At 40.7% G+C, this 20,487-nt stretch overlaps 1 protein-coding gene across 6 annotated transcripts in view; it reads right to left on the minus strand.

Moving 5' to 3' along the window:
- Actr2 (actin related protein 2) overlaps positions 1 to 13,911 on the minus strand; it is a 40,212-nt gene extending 26,301 nt beyond the window's left edge. Inside the window, exons 1-3 of one of the 6 annotated variants that reach the window (XM_051200479.1) lie at positions 13,749 to 13,911; positions 3,507 to 3,617; positions 1,602 to 1,616 (exon numbers count right to left, since the gene is read on the minus strand). In XM_051200479.1, the coding sequence (XP_051056436.1) occupies positions 1,602 to 1,616; positions 3,507 to 3,617; positions 13,749 to 13,796 (174 nt within the window). In that variant the 5' untranslated portion in view covers positions 13,797 to 13,911. Of the gene's footprint in view, positions 1 to 1,601; positions 1,620 to 3,506; positions 3,618 to 13,481; positions 13,501 to 13,748 lie in introns of those variants that run through there. The other 5 variants (XM_051200482.1, XM_051200483.1, XM_051200481.1 and 2 more) reach the window with 5 other exon arrangements.
- Positions 13,912 to 20,487: the final 6,576 nt, after the last annotated feature.

A 20,487-nucleotide genomic window follows, 5' to 3' on the forward strand; every position in this document is an offset into this window, starting at 1 on the left:
TCTGTCTAGGAAAACCAAAACCAAAACCAAAACCAAAGAGACCAAGGCAGGAAGATCAGTAGCTCAAGGCTATCCTAGGCTCCACAGTAAGTGTGAGGCCAGCTAAGCTTTACAAACCCTGTCTGAGGGGGAAAAAAAAAAACTAATCAAACAACCTAGACCATATAAAAATTCTCCCTTAGAACTTTTCAACTTTCAAATGTCAAAAATGCTAATAACCTAGCTAGGCAGTGGTGGCACACATCTGTAGTCCCTGCACTAGGAAGGCAGAGTCAGGCAGATCTCTATGAGTTCAAGGCTAGCCTGGTACAGATCAAGTTCCAGGATAGCCAAGGATAGCTACAGACAAATCCTGTCTCAAAAAAACAAAACCAAACAACCAACCAAATTTCTCCCTTTAGAACCAAACAGGAAATATTCAGAGCAACCTTGACTTTTTACTGTTGCCCACCACTGGACTTAAAGCCTAAACCTCATCTGGTACCTAAACTCATAGTGACTGAGTTACTGGGTTAAAGCTATTTATTTAGGGTAGATTATATTTGCAAATAATGATTTTGAACAATGTCACTCTGAACTAGAAAATAGAAAAAAATACAAGCTTTAAACAATTACATTCCTAGAAGGAAAGTTTCTCAAACCAGGAAAGTGTAAGACTGGCGTGCAGGTTACATCTCACATCATGTTCTTTCTCTTTACCCAGCATAACAAGCACCTTACTTTTATACTGAAAGAACAAATACGTTTATAACACCAATTAGACATTCTATTTCTGATTTAAAAAGAACTTTAAAATTATCCCTATACTATTCTCTACAAGTACAGCCTTTCTAAAAATCTCTTTAGTATTTAAGTTAATGCATGTTCTTTTATTTACAAAAAAAAAAAAAAATTAAGAGTTTCCAGACTTAAAGTCTACCATAGAAAAATGTAATAACACAGTAAAATGTCTGGGATAGGCCCAGCAAGCCTCTAGTTTGTTTTATAAAAGGAAGGGACTACACAATGGTACTTACTCATCTCTCTGTGTGTGGGAAAGCCTGATAGGTATGTTATTTTTTTTCTTATTTATCCTTAGAGAATGTCAAATCTACTCATCAGCAAGGATGACATGGAAACAAGATTTTCTTTTATTACTTTTTTCACTTATATTCATGTATACATTAAAATTTTACTCAGTTTACCAAATATGTATGTTATCATACTGATTGCAAATATATGCACTCAGTAACACCAATCAATAAACTAAGCCTCCAAATGTAACAAATTAACCCATTTTCTATCTGTATTACATAGCTACTCCATTTCTGTATTATGCACACCACATTCCATTTTAATTATAACATTCATCTACAAAAAATAAGGAAAATAATTCAAAACTATGTTAGTAATTAGTTCTTGTTTGGTTCATTGTATGCAATCAGAAGTATAGGACTTATTAGTTGCTACCAAACTGAAGAAATGAAAAAAGTTAAAAATTAAAGTACTTAAAACAAAGATGGATATTCCCCCTCCCCAAAACTAAAGGGACACAAAACAACAACTACTGTCCCACCAAGCAAAAGTGGAAAACAAAAGAGCATGTGTGTAACCTCACTTACCATCTTTTTGTTATTCTACTTCAACAGGTCAAGAAAGGTGAAGAGAGAGAAGGTAGAAGCAAGAGTCAGAAAAGGCCTACATAAAATCCTCACTGAAAGGTTTAAACATACAAGCAACAGAGACAATTAGGCTGAGATCAGATGCAGTACTATTATATCTTATGGTGTTAATTATCAGGGCCAAATGAACATGGTCAGTAATTGCTCCTATATGAAAATTAACTAAATGATTTAAATGTCCATTGTCTTAGTCTACCACATTTTAACTAACAAGACTTACAATATATGTCAATTATCTAAGTACAGGAATTCCAAAAAAGTCAAACTTTAGTTCATCGAATTTAAGAACCTCAATTAAGAAAAACATGGAAAACACAGAGTCTAGCTGAGTAGGTAAGAGTTAGTTCAGGAGTGTTTATCTAAAGTATTCAAGTGAAAGGAAAAGCAATTTAACTTGAAAGACAGCAGTCTGAAAAGAACTGAAGTAAAAACAGAATGACAAACTGTATCAGCAATCACTACTGGGATAGTCCCTGGAAAATGTCTCACAAGAAAACTGTTAATTTTTATTACTTGGCAAGAAAATAGGTAAGAAGAAATGTGTTGTTTTTGTCCTGCTGGATAGTAAAAATGGCTACATATATTTCTCTGAGCCTCAAAAATGTTATCATCCATAAAAAAATGTTTAAAAGCCAGACACTAAAAAAAATGCATTATTTACACTCAGTTTTTCATCACATTAGCTGAATTTTAAGTTCTTTCAAGACAGAATTTGCCAGGCTTTCTGATGCATGCAGGCTCTCTGAGTTCAAAACCAGCCAAGGCTACATAGTAAGACCTTGTCTCAAAAAAGAAAAAAAAAGAAAAAAAAAAAAAGAAAAAGAACAAAGGCAAAATTCAATCAGAATAAAAATTTATAAAAAGGGAAAAAGAACAAAATTTCCCAAAAGGCCTTTCCTGAAATGTCTTATACTGAGTGAACTGCTTACTGAGACCTACCAAAGGCCAGAAATCAGTTTTAGGTTTTTAAAACAAATATAGAACCCAAGTTTCCATGTGTATTTTTGTTTATTACATAACTCAATTCTCTAGCTCCCACAATACGCCCTAGAACACAGCAAATCTCTATTATCTATTTATCACCTACTATCACCTTTCTCAGCACTTCAAAGAAATGTCCAAAGATGTACATCCTAAGTCTTGCCAAACATTGTCCAAACAACACCACACAATATTAACTATTTAAAAATAAAGCCTCGATTTAAAAAAAGCCCCCAAAATTCTACTGTTTTATATTATCTGGACCGGACCACCTGAAGAATGTAAAGTCGATTCGTTGCTCTTTTAATTACTCTGTTTCTTATAAAATAATGTGACTCCTGCTTGAATTTTAGTGCAGTGGGATAAAATTTTGTTGAGTCACTCATCTCTCATGTAAAGTATTTGGTTCCTCTTCCATTACGGTAAGACAATTAAGTGTGAGAGCAAATAAAGGCCTGCCTGGCTTCCTCCCATACATTATGAAAACCAACAGTAATAGTGAGAAGAGGAACCAAGACTAGACTTCTGGGTTTTCTTGACTGAGAGAGTAGGAGGGTCAGCCTATGGAAACATGGGAGAGAAAACCTCCAAGTCTCAGACACTAAGACAACATATCAATATGTATCAATTTTGTTCCTAATTTTAAAGCTGATGTTTTATACTCCACATCAGAATGGCACCATGCTACCCATAAACAAAAAGATAAGATTAACTTCAGGGTTTTTTGCCTTAGTTGAGGTGTTACTACTATATGTTAAAATCATGAGAAGTTCTGTTCTCTGCTTTTCCTGACATTGTACTTTACACTACTTAATTCAAAGATCACACACCCTCAGGATTATTTAACAATGAATAAAACATTACCTTGATTTCAATGTTTCCCACTTTGGTGGTTGATCTGATAATAGGTCTTCCAACCAAAGCTGGGAAGATGTGTTCCGGAAAGTTAGAGCCTGCATATCCACACTTCACAAACTGGAAGGAAACAGAGAGTGGGTTAGCATCCAAGGATTTAAAAACAGCAGAAAACATCACTTTGCTTTCAAGCCATCCAAGGTAGTCACCATTCTATTTCTAGCATCATCTCTTTAAGTTCTCCTTTGTACCAAGTACTTTCAGAGCTTGTATCAATTAGGGTTACTTTTGCCCTAAAGAAACACCAGTATCAAAGCAACTTGGGGAGGAAAGGGTTTATTTGACTTACACTTCCACATCATAGTCCATCACTGAGGGAAGTCTCAGGACTGGAACTCAAACAGGACTGGAATCCGCAGGCAAGAGCTGATGCAGAGGCCACCAAGGAGCACTAACACTGGCTTGCACTTCATGGCTTGCTCAGCTGCTTTCTTATAGAACCCAGGACCACCACCCACAGACAGCACCACACACAATGGGTCCTCTCCAATCAATCACTATCATGAAAATACCCACAGGCTTGCCCACAGCCTAATCTTATAGAGGCATTTACTTCTTGATAGTTTCGAGACAGGGTTTTTCCTTCCTCCTGCTAGTGCCTTCTGTTGGCTGTTTCACTTCTACTTTCATGACATGTTTAAAAAAAAAAAAAAAAGCGCATCTAAAAACAAATCTATGAAAATGTATGATCCAAAAATGACCAAAAAGATGGTATTGTTTTTCAAATCTGACTTTTTCCACTTAATACAATCTCTGATTGCATCCGTTTTCCTGCAAATGACATAATAATTTCATTCTTTAGGGCTGAAATTCTACTGTGACTATCCAGAATATTTTAATCAATTCATTTGTTGGCTATTATGAACAATGCAGCAATCAATACAGTTATTTATCTGTTGACATTCAGGTGAATATTCAGAGTATTATGACTGTGTCACGTATAGTTTAGTTCTTTTTTCTTCTTTTTCAAGAAGCCCTAGCTGTCCTGGAACTCATTCTGTAGGCCAAACTGGCCTTGAACTCACAAAAATATACCTGCCTCTGCCTTCAGAGTGCTGAGATTAAAGGCATGCAACACCAGTACCTGGCCTAGATCTATTTTTTATCTTTTGAAAGCAAGTATGTACATGTGTCCATATGCATCCATGCAGACACCACAGGGGACCTCCATTGTCATCCTCAAAAAATGTCCACCTTCAGCAAGGCACAGTGGTATATGCCTTTAATCCCAGCACTCATGAGACAGAGGCAAACAGATCTTTGAGTTTGAAGCCAGCATGGTCTACAGAGGCAGTCCCAGGACAGCCAGGGCTGTACACAAATTGGGGCTGCCTCAAACCGCCTCAATAATAAACAAACAAACAAACAAAAATACCCTCCTTCTTTGAGATGGAGTTATTGGCTATGGCTTACCTAGTAGACTGGCTGGTCAGTAAGCCCAGGGTACCCCCAGTCTCTGCCTCTGCAGCATTGGAATTGCAATCACAAATCATCATTTGTACAGGGTTCTAGGGACTGGACTCAGGCCCTCACGCTTGCAAGGGAAAGTACCCTTTTTCTTTTTTTTTTTTTTTTTTTTTTTTTTTTTTGATTTTTCAAGACACAGTTTCTCTGTATTGCTTTGGAGCCTGTTCTAGAACTTGTTCTGTAGACGAGGCTGGCCTCAAACTCACAAGAAATCCTCCTGCCTCTGCCTCCCTCGTGCTGGGATTAAAGGCAGGGGGCCACCAACACCCGGCTACAAGGCAAGTACTTTACCAATAACTCCATCTCTTTCAGCTGTTATGTATTTATAGTCTTGTGAGGAATCACCATATCGATTTCCAAAGTGGATAGAAAATACCAATGTCCTGGCCCATAAGATGGTTCAGTGGGTAAAGGAACTTGATAATGACCCGAGTTTAATTCCTGGGACCCACAAGGTGGAAGGAGAGAACTGACTCTTGTATGTGGTCCTCTAACCTCCACAAACCTGTAATGTGAACTTTCATCAATTCTTCTAAAATATAAAACATCTTCGTTGTCCTTCATTGTTTCTACAGCAACCCTTTTGGAGATGATAATGAATCATTTAACTATATATAGACTCCCTAGAACATACTGCTATCCAGAATTTTCTCTTTTTAAACAGAACCTTAGGAATATGTAAAAATTATGATTTATAAAGTGATTAAAAGTGATTATGAGAAATGTCAGAAACTAAGAATTTCAATGTGGTGATATATTAGTTATTTATGATTTAATAAAGCGTGCCTGAGGGTTCAGAATGCAAAGCCAGCCACACTAGTTAGCTATAAAAACTAGGCAGTAGTGGCACACACCTTTAATCCCAGGACTCAAGAGACAGAAGCAAATTGATCTGAGTTCAAGGCACCCTGGCCTACACAAGAGTGAATCAGTCTAAAAGAGAATTAGAGCTCACGACTTTAATCCCAGGCCTAGAGAGGTCTATAAAAGACAGGAGACCAGTGAGATTAGTTTCCAGCCACACTGAGAGGCTGCAGCAGTCTGAGGCTTGGAGGAGAGCTCGTGAAGACAGGATCAACCCTTTCAGCCCGAGGTAGTGAAAGAGCTAGTGGCCAGCTGCTTTGCTTTTCTGATCGTCCACTTGAAGCTTGAACCCCAATATTAGTCTCTGGGTTTTATTAATCTTACATTTCAGATCTCCAGTACCACCATCTTAATTCTTATCATCTGTTTATAGTTACTTTCAGAATCTAAACAAAACACACTATTTAGGTGTTTTGTTCCAAACTCACAAAACTTAATCCTAATCACTATTGGGCTTCTTTTTAAGTATAGGTACACATTTCTAAAAGCCTATTGCTGTACCAGTTGGTATGATGGCACATGCTTGTAATCCCAGAATTTAAGAGGACATTTTGTTTTGGACCAGCCTGAGCTACATAGTAGTGCCTGGCCAAACAAAGCTTTATTTATAGTGAAATGTTTGTCTTAAATAAAAATGCAATACAATCCCTCTTGGGTTACCTTTGAAGGCATATGTCAGTGTGATCTGAGGGCTGACATAATCAGATATCCTGCGTATTCATTTTACAATGGTTGAGCATTGAAATTGACAGTATATGCTCCATCCCCAAAGGAATGTTAAACAGAATTCAGGAACACTAACTAGTTCATATTCCCACAATGTCATGTCAAATTAACTGATTATTGTGACCTAGAAAGACTTGGGGAAACAATTACCACAGAGGAAAGGAATAGCATCTTGCTGGGTGTGGCAGCCCATGCTTGTAGTCCTAACACTCCAGAGGCTAAGGCAGAAAGACTGCAAATTTGAGGTCAACCTGAGCTATCACCCCCACCCCCACCCCATTTATGTGAGTGTGTGTGTGTGTGTGTGTGTGTGTGTGTGTGTATGTAAAAATCTCACACTCTTCTCCTAAATAATTACATTCTTATGTTCAAGACAAACCCCTGCTTACCTGATAACTAAGCTGAAATAATACCAAAATTCAGAAAAAATGTTCTCATCATATCCCTACCATATACAAATTTTAGTATAAAGTCTGTCATTATCACCAGCCTACTATCATAACTTCCACATACATTCTGAATATACAAAACTTAAATACTATTTGAATACAAAAGTCTTACATTTAACCTTAACGAAGGCCAGACAAAGAGGTAAAGGCATTTAAAGCCAGCACCCTGAGGAGCAAGATCTTACTAGTTCAAGGCCAACACAGCTTCAACAAGGCTAATCAAAACAACAGCCAAAAAAAAAAAAAAAAAAAAAACTCAAAAATTAACAGATACAGACATTAGGCAAGTCAAAAGTACCCATTTATCCAGATGAAATGCTCACTTATATGGGTATAAATAGTCTCGAAGAAAATTAGAAGCTGGTACCTGAATCTGGGTTCTGGTTTAAAAGAAAAGAAAAAGAAAGAGAGGAAGGAAGGAAGGAAGGAAGGAAGGAAGGAAGGAAGGAAGGAAGGAAGGAAGGAAGGAAGCAAGAAATCAGAAGTTGCCTAAAGATAAAGCTCAGTGGAACAATGGTTGCTTAGCATGCAAAGGCAAGTTGGAATGCCAGCACTACTAAAGAAAAAAATAATGAATGGACTAGTTTATAGCAACTGTAAATGAGTAACTTTGTTACATGAGGGATGATAAGTTTGGGGGTGGGGGAGCTGCTAAGGAGTAAAATAAATCCTGATATAGGGAGGAGACTCCTAAGATTGATGGGTCTCCTTGCCAATTCACAGATATACACAATAGCAAAGTAAAGGGTTACAGTATATCTTTTGATTACAACTGTGCAGATGGGTAGTTAATATCTTAAAATTCTTTTAGGAGCTGGTGTTAAGAGCATTAGCTGCAAAACTCACGGCTACATTAAGCCATACATGAGGTTCCCTTGCTTACAGAAAAGAGACAAATTGTTCCAAAGCCAGAAGAAGTTGCACAGAAAAAAAAGATATCCCAGAAGAAACTAAAGAAACAAAAACTTACAGCACGGGGATAAATTTAACATAAAATAAATAAAGGCAGATAAGGCTGCTTTTCCTAGGACTGGGGTTCCCAGCATCTGTGATATAGTTCACAACCATCTGTACTCCAGGTCCAGGCAATTTGATGCCCTCTTCTGACCTCCATGGGCATCAGGGATGCCAGTGACACCCATAAACATAAAACAAAACAATTTTCTTTTTTTGTTTTTGTTGAAACAGATTTCTTTATAGCTTTGGAGCCTGTCCTAGAATTTACTCTGTAGACCAGGCTGGCCTTGAACTCACAGAGATCTGCCTGCCTCTGCCTCCCAAGTGCGAGGATTAAAGCCATGCAACACTACTGCCCAGCCATAAAACAAAGTTTAAAAATTAACAAAAATTATTTTTTAAAATTTAAATTACATTTTAAAAACTGTGCACATATGAATTCCCTGGTATACTGCCCCTCCTCTATGTGGATCTCAGGACTCAAACTCAGGTTATCAGGCTTGGCAACAAGCACCTACACCTGCTGATCAGCTCAAAGGCCCTCAAAATGCTCGAGTATCATTTACGTGGAAAAACACTTTCCAAACACCCCAGAAGACAAAAATCGAGATCCCTCAAACAATTATAAACTAACACTGCTTTACCAAAAACAGGAGTAAGAGAAGGAGGAGAGAATGGGGGAGGAGGAAAATTAGACTTCAAATTAAAGCTACTATAAATAGAAAACAAGTAAGTACTTAGTAAGTACTATTCCTGGGGGTGAGTTGTAGCTCAGGTAGTAGAGTGCTCACCTATCATGCACTAAGCCTTTGGTTTATGCCTAAACCTGGCATGGTGGCACATACATGAGAGGAGGAGGCAGGAGGACCAGAAGTTCAAGGCTGTCCTCAGCTATGAGGCAAACTGGAGGCCTGCCAAGACTCCAGACCCTTCTTTCAACAACACCTACGCACTCTTACCCTGCCTAAGTGGTAGCTTGGTGGAAGCAGACACTGTCTTAGAATACAGTGCCAGTATTTCTGTAAGATATCAGACATTCCACTAGAACAGTAAATGCCATACTATTTCACATTATTTCAAATTTGAATGTATTAGGCTCCAATAATATCAAAATAATCCAATGCAACATAAAATTAATAGGCAAGCTTAACTCAAAATTTTTTTAAGAGTCATGATACAACAAAATAAAGAAAATATTCTTTTCTATGCTATTCTTTTGGTATAATTTTAATCACTGACATTTCTCCTGAATGTCATATCATTTTAAGACTAGTTCTGTGTGCCACAGGGTTTTTTGTTTTGTTTTTTCTTTCCCTTTTCTTTTACTTTCCAGGCTGTGTTTAAGAAACTGATTTTACCATATATAGTTTCTTTGTAGCACTGTGGTTTACGCAGGCTCTCTACTTCCTACTGAGTCATCAAATGATAAGAGGTACAACATTCCTTCAGGCAAAAGGAACAAAAGACCTGTCTACATTAGGTATCAAAGCAACTTCTTCCTTAAATATAAAAGATTCAAAGCTAGGCACCTGCCTTTAATCCCACCACTCAGAAGGCAGAGGCAGGTGGAACTGTGAGTTCAAGGCCAGCCTGGTCTACATAGTGAGTTACAGGACAGCCAAGGCAACACACAGAGAAACTCTGTCTCGAAAAAATAAAAGCAAACAAAAAGATTCAAAATCACTTTTAATTTATTTTTAAATATTTTATTAGCCTTTTTTTTTTTTTTTTTAGTTTTGTACATGTTTTGATCATATTCACCCTGCTGTCCCCAAATATTCTTGGGTATGTAGCCTTCCATGAAAGGGTGGCTGACTCATCAGGGGCTACATTATTAGAGAAAATAGTCGCTCTCTCCCCCTGCTATGTATGACAACAGTTAAAAATTCCCAACAGCTCCTTAGCTAGGGGTAGGAGGACTTCAGGCCCGACTTCTCCATTCAGGAATTTGGCCTGGCTTGGGTTTGCTTGGGTCTTGTGCATGCTGTTGAAACTGCTGAGGTCCTAGTGTCCAGCAGTATCGTTTCCTTGTGGTCACCCACTGCCTCGAGCTCTTCCTTCCATCGCATCGCCTCTTGTGCAATGATTCCTGGGCCCCTGGAGACCAGGCTAGCCTTGAATTTGTAGTGATTTTCCTGCTTTAATCTCCCAAGTGCTAGAAATGGCGCCCAGCAGGATTTTCTTGTCTTTTGAAACAAGGCCTCACACAGTCCAGGCTGATCTAGAATTCCTGAACCCTCTGCCTCTCCACCCCAAGCACTGGAATTACAGGCATGCTCCATCACACTCACAGGGAATTTTAAACTCACATTTGAGCTCATCTGTTTTGTATCGTTTCCCTTAATAATTGGTGAGTGCTTGTATTTTAATTTCACAGTACCTTTCTTACTTGAGACCAGTGGTTGTTCTATTAGGCCATTGCCTTTCACAAGATGAAACTCAAAAGTTCTTGTTGTTTTTACTTAAAATAGTCCTAATTTCAACTTTCAACATATAAGTTATCAGAAGCCTGATGAAACAGACTACAATCAACTACAAATGTGAACTTTAAGTATAACGTTCTTCTAGCACTATAAAATCTATGTATAATCATCAAACTTTATTAAGCATTGTGCCAGCAACATGACAGGCACTTGGGAAATCTGCATTTTGTTGGTGAATCATATTAAAGTTTGGTAGCACCATATATTAACATGAGCAACCTGGCTCAATCTGAAAGGGATCAAAATTCACAGCTAAAGAGGTATGCAGAATTTTACCCTAAATGGCTAATTCAGAAACCCTATTCTAGAAACCAGGTTTCTTTCTCTGGGCCGAGTCAAGGATCTAGCTGTGAATAATGGGAAAAAAGAGCAGGTCTAGCATCTAGCATGTGATCAAAAGAACACACCTATACTTTCAGAATCCAATTATGGGCCTATGAGAGGGAATTTAAAATTTAACATCTCTTGGGGCTGGAGAGGCATGGTTGCTCTTGCTAAAGGATTCAGATTTGACTCCCAATATCCACATGGTATACCATAATCATCTATGAGTCCAGTACCAGAGGATCCAATCCCCTCAGGCTCTAAGCACACATATGGTACAGATACACACATGCAAGCAAAACACCAATACATGCAAAAATATAACACATCTTTAAAAAAAATCAACTACTCATGGCTGGGGCTACACCTCAGAAAGAGCATTTATTTTCCATGTCCAAATCCTTAGGTTCACCCCCACCATTATAAAAAAGTAATTAAAAAAAAGATCAACTTCTCAAATAGCCCACATTTTAAAACCTAAAGTATAGAAAAGGTAAATGAAGCCACCATTAACTAATGACTAAGATATTTTTGCAATCACTTCCTATGTGTAGGGATTAAAAGTATAAAAGTATATGCCATACTTGGTTTGTATAGTGCTGGAGATGGACTCCCTGGTTTCTCACACATCAGGCAAGCACTCTGCCTTATAAACTAACATTTTCAGTCTACAATTCCATGACTGTGTGTGAGTGTATAGAGTACATGAGGGTTCATGTGTGAAAAGTATGGGTGAATGCATGCTATGGTGCACATGTGGACATCAGGTGAATAGATATAAGTATCAGAGCTATTTCATTCACAGCCATTATTGTTTATAACTATCTACAAGAGTAATACCAATTACAAAACCTTTTGTTTGAATTAATTCCTTTCATTTATGCCATAGTTACTAATCCATAGTTACTAATTCATTATGCCATAGTTACTAAACCAAGGAACAGGATTAAAAAAAAAAAGATCCGAAGTCTCACTATGTAGCCACAGGGATTTGCCTGTCTCTGCCTCCCAAGTACTGGCATAAAAAAACAAAACAAAAAAACAACTATGCCACCATTGCAGGCCTTTTTAACAACACTGTTAAGACTCATTTCTACTTTAGGGGTGTGTGTGTGTGTGTGTGTGTGTGTGTGTGTGTGTGTGTGTGTGTTTCCTTGCATGTTAATATGTATACCACCTGTGTGCCTGGTACCCACTGAGGCCAAAACAGGGCACTGGATGCCCTGGAACTAGAGTTACAGATGGCTATGAGCTGCCAGGCAGATACTAGGAATCAAATATAGGTCCTCTGCAAGAGCAACAAGTGCTCTTAACTGCTGAGCTATCATCTCTTTGGTACTAAAGTAGAATTTTTTTAAATAAGCACTTTTACAAGAATTTTAGAACAATTTTAACTGTTTATAATTTAAATATAGTGCAACAATACAGCCTTTGTTTAAAAAATCTTTTTCCTGATTAATTTAGAAGCTTTATGAAACTCTAGGTTTCTTCATTGCTTTATCCTTTATCTAGAAGAATGAGATACATTTTATGTATCCCTACATGAAGTCTGTAAACACAAATATCTTTAATGAACAAACATAAGTGAGTTTGCTTAAAAACATTTGGTACTAAACCTTAGGCATATCACCATACTAGTGGTACTGGACATCCCTTTGTATTACAATGCCTATATTCTAGTCCAATTTAAACTTAACTTAAATGAATTAGTACAATAATTGTCAAAGTTTGTAATAAATTCCATCAAGGAAAAGTAGAATGGCTTCAAAAATCGATAGTTCAAGTAAAATCTACTTTAATTCTTATGTGACCAAAAAGTCACAAAATGTTGCAACACTAAAATAGAGATCAGTAAAGAATTCATTCAAAAGAAACATTTTCATCTTCAAAATTGGGACTTTGATACTCCAAACACATTTTTTAAAGGAGACAGAAAGAAAGCACTTGCAAATAGTTTGTTGTTGTTGTTGGGGGGGGGGGCTGTTGTTTTGAGACAGGGTTGATCTGTATATCAGTTCTGGTTATCCTGGAACTCGATTCATAGACCAGTCTGGCCTACAACTAACAGAGATTCGCCTGCCTCTGCCTCCAGAGGACTGGAATTAAAAGTCGTGAGCCACCACTGCCGGGCTTCAATCTGACTTTGACAATTTTAGGATCTTTAAGACTAACGTCTGTGTCCTCCACTTAAAGAGGAAAATAAATAAATAACTAAATAACTAACTAACTAAATAAATAAGTAAGTAAGTAAGTAAGTAAAGGAAAGCAGGGACTGATCCACTTCCCACTAAAATTAACTGGGGAGATCCTAGGTCTCCCAAGTCTTCCCCCAGAGACGAAGGTCTATGAGGGGTTGCATGCAGAGCAAAGGGTAAAGCAGGAGCTGCTGATCGTCCCTCAAAACCACGGGCGACAAGGACAGCCCACACACTCTCTTGGGGCAGACCGCAAGCAGAGAGCTAGGGCCGAGAGGCCCGGGGCCTGACAGCACTTCTCCTTTTCTCTGCGGAACCCGTTTCCTGCCTCGCACTCGGCATCTTCAGCTACACAGGAAGAGGAAGGCCGCCGCTGGGTCTTGTGTGGACACAGGCGAGGCTCGGAAATGGAGACCTCCTCGGCACCCAGGAATCCGGCCCACCATCACCCAGACCCACACAGGCTCACAGTCCTCCGGGCGCCGGGCGAGGGCGGATGCTCGGGGGGCGTGTGGGGAGCGGCCTCGCCGCCTTCGGGTGCACGGCGGGGAATCTAGCTCCGGGCCACCGGCTCAGGGCCGGCCCGCGCCCCCGCCCGCCTGCGCCCCCGCCGGCGTATCCCCGAGAACCCGCCCGCGCGCCTGCCCGCGCCTCCGCAGCGCAGCCCCGCAGCCAAAGGTCCACGCGCACCCCGCACATACACCCCGCCACCCCGCCGGGTCTTACCCCAGTGCCGTTGTCGCACACCACCACCTTCCTGCCCTGGCTGTCCATGGTTCGCCCTGGTGAGCCGCCGCCCGGGTTGGCCTGCTTCCTCCTCCGCGAGGCCCCGCCCCCGGCTCTTCGCTCCTCCCAAGCCGGAAGTCCCCGCCCGGCCGCCGCTGCAAGCGGGCGGCGACTGGCAGCCGAGAAAGCCAATGAGAATTGGCCGGCGCTGGCGCGCCCTCTTGTCGCGCTCTGCGTCCTGCGCTGCGCCCAGCGTGCGGGGCGGTGGCTCTGTCCCAGGTGTCTCGGGACTAAGGGCGCGGCCTGGCTGCCTGTAATAGAGACAGGCCGGTGATGAACTTCAGGTGTGCAGTGGAGATGGGTGGGGCAGCCGGCTGGGAAGACCGAAAGCCACCTGGAGGTCCCGGGGCAGGATATGTCTTTGCTCCTAGGCCTTGGCGGAGACGCCCACACCTGTTCGAACCTCGCGTTTGTGCTATACCTCCAGTTGTAGCCCCGGTAGCCCGGCGGGATCCTTTACCGCTTCTCACTTCCTTTTTTTTTTCAAACAAGAAATCGCTATGTTGTCAAACGCTGGCCCCAAATTCGTGACCCTCCGTAGCCTCCCTTAGAAACTGGGACAAGTGCTACTCGCATCTCTTTATAAACTAAAGTGTGCTCACGCGCGAACACAGAATCTCGGTTTTTGAAATCAGATAACTCCAAGCCAGGCGTGGTGGCTTTAATCCCAGGACTGGAAGGCCAAAGCAGGCAGAACTACAGGAATTGAGGTCAGCCTGGTCTACATAGCGAGTTCCAGACCAGCTAGAAATATAAAGTGTGAGGCCTATCAAAACAGGGGGGTGGGGAAACTTCATTTAGCCCGGCGGTGGTAGCGCATGCCTTTAGTCCCAGCATCTGGGGAGGCAGAGGCTGGCGGGTCTCCGTGAGTTCGAGGCCAGCCTGGTCTGCCAAGATAGTTCTTGAACAGCCAATGCTACACATAAAAAAAGTTTCGTTTAATTTTAATTTTGTTTTGTTTTCTGAGACAGTCACACTATTCATCCTTGGCTGACCTGGAGCTCGATATGTATATTAGGCAGTCTGTCCTCTGACTCACAGAGATCACCCCCTATCCAGTCTGCCTCCCAAGCACCTGGATTAAAGTCACGCAGCACCATGTCCTGCACAACTCCACTTTTGATTCTGACCCTGACAGTTAAATGCTTCCTGGTGTGAGCAGGACTTTGTGCGGGGACATAATAACCTCTAAATGCACAGGTGATTGTGAGGATTCTGTCTAAGAGCAAGCATTAGCTCGATGGTAACATTTTAGCATTAAATGTGGGCTTCTGAGCCTGGTTCTCATTATCTGTAGTATCTATCTATGTCTGCCCTTTGTGATTGTTCTTGTTCTAGGATCCAGCCTGCTAACTTCTCTCTAAAGATTTTGCACACAGTCAAGCTGTGGTGGTCTCAGTACTAACTAAATAGGGAATGATGAAGGTTTTGCTTTTTTAATTTCCTTCTGTCAGATAGGCTCCACCTAAAACATAAATTGGAAAATGGTAGGGTGTCCTATTTAATTAAAGTTTAGGCCTAGCACTCTCTTAGGCTGCTAGGTAAAATATGAAAATACTCTACATAATCTTACTGACAGAACTTTTCAAATTTCAGTTTTGTTGCATATGTTACTACCTAAACTCAAGTATTCATTATTGATGCTTAGTGTTCCCAAGTTTAATATTTTGTCATTAGCCTAGCAAGATGACTCAGCAAGTAAAGGTGCCTGCTTGATGACCCTTGGACTCACATAGTGTACATACATAAGCACACACACACACACACACAGAGAGAGAGAGAGAGAGAGAGAGAGAGAGAGAGAGAGAGACATATATACACAAAACCTCAAGGACTATATATACACATAGAATCTGGATGTTAAAAATAATTTGCTATTGAAAAGAGGACAAAGGAGCTAGGTTATGGATTAGTTGTGAAATGCTCGACTACCATGCACAAAGCCCTGGGTTCCATCCCCAGCATAAAACTATTCAGCTACCCCAGGAGGTAGAGACAGCAGGAAAAGAGAACAAACACAAGGTCTGTGGGGGCAGAGATAAATTTAAATCTCTAATGGAATATGAAAAATAGACTTTTCTTGGCCAGGCCTCCCCACAACAGCCTGTGGAACAATTTTTACAAGCTGCTTCAGGCCTTGAAATCTAGCAAACAACTAAATGTTAAGTGGTAAAAACAGCCCAGAAGGCTGGTATCAATCAGGTCTGCTCTGCCATGAGAGAGGCTTAGCTCTTCTGTCTACTTTCCCCTAGGATTCCTCTCCTCCCACCCCCCTTCTGAGACAACTCTCACTCATAGGCTGGTCTTGCTGTGCAGCCTAGGCTTAACTCTCAGCCATCCTCCTACCCCCTACTGCTAAGTTTGAGAATTATAAGCTTAAACCACCACACCAGACCTTCCTTGTGGTCTTTTTCTTTCTTTTTAATATTTGTTTTATTTGTATGTATGTATATGCAGGAACCCATGAGGCTAGAAGGGGATTGGATTCCTTGGAACTGGAATTACAGGTATTTTTAAGCCATCTAATTTGGATGCTGGGATCTGAACACTGGTCCACTGATAAAATAGTAAGTGCTCTTAACTGTTAAGTCTTCTCTCTACCTCCCCTCTTGTAGACTTCTTACTGTGGGATAACCCTTCTGTACACTGTGAATGTATTTTGCTCTATTGGTTGATAAAAGGCAGAATATAGCTAGGCAGGAAAGCCAAACTGAATACAGGGAGAAAGAAGTGCAGAGTCAATGGAGATGCTAGCCAGCCACCAGAGGAACAAGATGTAGTAGAGCACATGTAAAGCCACAAGACATGTGCAGAAACATAGATTAATAGAAATGGATTAATTTAAAAGTAAGAGCTAGGCTGGGTGATGGTGGTGCATGCCTTCAATCCCAGCACTTGAGAGGCAGAGGGGCAAATCTATATGAGTTTGAGGCCAGCCTGCTCTACAAAGCGAGTTCCAGGACAGGCTCCAGAGCTACAAGGAGAAACCCTGTCTTGAAAAACAAAAACAAACAAACAAAAAAGTAAGAGCTAGTTAGTAATAAGTCTGAGCTATTTGGCCAAGCATTTTGTAATTAATATTAAATAAGCTTCTGTGTGGTTGTTTGGGGACTGGGTGGCTGGGAAGCTAAAGTGCTGCTCTGTTTACAACTTATCTGTATTATAGGAGTGATGTTTAATATTGATTGTGAATTTGATGTCTGCAGTCACCTAGGAGACACACCTCCAAGCACATCTGTGAGGGATTATTTAGATTAGGTGAGCCTCTGAGCATACCCATGAGGATTATCTTAGTTAACTGAGATAAAATGATCCATCCTAAAGGAAAGTGGCACCTTTCTCAAGGCTAGAGCTCTGGACCATTTAAAAAGAGGGAGTATCAGCATTCATCTTCTTGTTTCATGACTTCCAGTACATCTCCATCATGATATACTGTTCCTACCCTTGAGCTATGAGCCAATACTCTGTGTGAATGTGTGTCTCTCTGTGTGTCTCTCTGTCTCTTTGTCTCTTTCTGTCTCTGTCTTTCTCTGTGTCTCTTGTTCTTTTTTTGTTTTGCTTTGTTTTTTGAGACAGTGTTTCTCTGTGTAGCCCTAGCTGACCTGGAATTCACACTATAGATCAGGCTGGTCTCGAACTCAGAGAGATCTGCCTGCCTCTGCCTCCTGAGTGGTGGGACTAAAGGCACAGGTCACCACCTCCCCAGTCACTTTTTCTTAAACTGCAGTTATCACAGTGTTTTATCAGCAACAGGAAAAATAACTAAGACAATGGTGGTCCAGTGGAGATTGCCACCTACAACTCGTGGTGAGTGGAGCCCCATTTTCAGATGGGACAGAAAGGAGAGGAGGCAGAAGTTACTGTCCTTCCTCTAAAGCAGAGGCTCTGGACCCCCGGATCCACCTTTCACAGGGGTGGCCTAAGATCACTGGAAAACACAGATACTTACACTACAGTGCATAACAGTAGCAAAGTGACAGTTATAAAGCAGCAATGAAAATAATTTGATGGGTGGGGTTGCCACAATATGAGGAACTGTATTTTAGAGGGTCACAGAGTTGGGAAGATTGAGGACCACTGCTATAAAGCAAAGTTTCAATTTAGCCCAGTGGTGCTGGTACCTCACTTTGCCTCCTAATTTTGGCTTACAAAAACTCCTGACAGGAAAAGCACTCTCTGAGTGCTCAGCATGTGGACATGACTGATATATGCCTCCAGTACCTGAGTGACGAATGGCACTGTCTCAGGTGCTCTGCCCACCTTCTGAGCTGTTATAACACTACCTCCTTAATTTACATTACTACTTTTTGTGATACTGGGGGATCAAACCAAGCAAGTCTCTAATACTGAATTATACCCTCAACCACCAGCTTGCTTACTCTCTCTCTCTCTCTATATATATATATATATATTATATAATTTACTTATTTATTATGTATATAATGTTCTGGCATATATGCCTACACACCAGAAGAGGGCACCAGATCTCATTACAGATGGTGGTGAGCCATCTGTTGCTAGGTATTAAACTCAGGACCCCTGGAAGAGCAGCCAATGGTACTCAACCTCTGAGCCATCTCTCCAGCCCACTTACTTTATATTTTAAGTCTATCTATTTTTAATTATGTGTGTGGTAGGGGAGTGCAAGTGTGAGTGCAGGTGCCCTTGGAGTGCAGAAGGCGGCATTGGAGTTATGAGCTATCCAACATGGGTGCTAGGAAGCAAGCTCAGGTCTTCTGCAGGAGCAGTACAAGTTCTTAACTGCTGAACCATCTCTCGAGACCCCTCAACTTCCTAATTTTACAGATGACTATATTGAGACACAGTGGGTTTAAATGATATAATAATGAATATACAGTTGACCCCTGAACAACATGGACTTGGTTGCAGGGGTCCACTTATATGGGGAACTATTTTTTTCCCCTTTGAGGATTTGAAAAAATTCAAAGATAAGCCATGTAGCCTAGAAATGTCCAAACAATAAATCTATATATGTCATGAATATTTAAAGTATAAGTAAATACTCTATTTTGTCATTGTCTACCATAAACTATAAAGAAATCTCTGATAAAATAAAGTTAAAATTTGGACTGCAGAGAGGGTTCAGCAGGTAACGGTGCCTGCTGCCACCAAGCCTGCTGGCCTGAGCTTGGAAAGCACATGATCAAAGGAGGAACCTGACTCCTGCATACTGTCCTCACAAAATCATGGCAACAAGATTCCCTCATTCACAGTGCAGTGAACTTGTGTGTTCTTTGAACATCCATTCAAGATGTTTCATCTTTCTGTCACTGAGATGTTGGGATTTCACTCAGTGGTAGACTGCTTGCCTAGTATACACAATAGGTGTGTGCACAGGAATACTTCCATACACACACAGACCCTCCGAGTGTCTTTAAGTAAAAAGGGCCAGCAAGATGATTCATTGAGGGGCTAGAGAGATGCTTCAGTGATTAAGAACACTTGCTGCTTTTCCACAGGACTGGATTTCAAAGTCCAGAACCCCTAAAGCAATTCACAGCCATCTGTAACTCCAGTCCTAAGAGATCTGATGTCCTCTTATAGCTTTCCTGGTCACCAGAACCAAAAGTAATGTACATATATCCATGCAGGCAAAACACCCATACACACAACTTAAAAAAAAAAAATAAAAAGATATCTCAACAAGTAATAGCACTGCTAATCTGCTAATCGTGTCAGCTTGACAACCTGAGTTCGATCCCCAGATCCTACATGAAAGTGGAAGGAGAGAACTGACTCCACACAGTTGTCCTCTGACCTCCACACACATGAATTTGTCCATACACACATAATACACAGACACACAAATGTATCATCATCATTTCAAATGTTAGTTTTAAAAAGCTTAAGTGATTTAGTCTTTAGTTGATGTTATTTATTGTTATTTCATTAATGTAGAAAGATGATTTGTCAAGCACCTTGAGGACTTTTAAAGAAAGTGGTTTTCTAGAAACTTGTTAGTGCTGACTGTACCCCCCCCCCGTTTCCTTTTTTGTGTGTCTTGGGTTTTGTGCACAATTTGCTTGTGTTCTGTTTCCTGTACTTAGAGATAATACAAATAGTTCATCCTTTGTCTTAGTTTCTTTTCCTGTTGCTATGATAAAATGCTGTGGGGGGGGGCTATTTAAGGGGAGAGGGCTTACTAAGTTCTCAGTTCTAGGTTACAGTCATCATGGCAGTGTCAAGAGCTTAAAGCAGCTGGTTGCTTTAGGTCTTAATTCAGCATACACAATATACACACTAGCACTAAAGCTCACTTTCTCTATTCTTGTACAGTCTAGATCCTCTGCTTAGGGAAGGTGGCACTCAGAATGAGCAGATCTTTCTACTAATCAAGATCACCCCCCCCCTCAACACACACACACACACACACACACACACACACACACACACACACACACACACACACTCAAAGGCCAGTCTGGTCTAGATAATCCTTCACCAAGACTACCTTCCCAGGGTTCAATTCCCAGTACCCATAACTATCTCATAACTGTCTGTAACTCCAGTTCCAGGCAATCTGATGCTCTCTTCTCAACTCTGTGGGTACCAGTCATACACATGGTGCACAAACATATGTGCAAAACACTCATACACACAAAGTAAAATAAATCTAAAATTTTAAAAAGTAGTGTAGAGAGTGCATCTGTACTGAAGA

Source organism: Phodopus roborovskii, unplaced genomic scaffold, assembly GCF_943737965.1.
Source record: "Phodopus roborovskii unplaced genomic scaffold, PHOROB, whole genome shotgun sequence".
Lineage (NCBI taxonomy): Eukaryota > Metazoa > Chordata > Mammalia > Rodentia > Cricetidae > Phodopus > Phodopus roborovskii.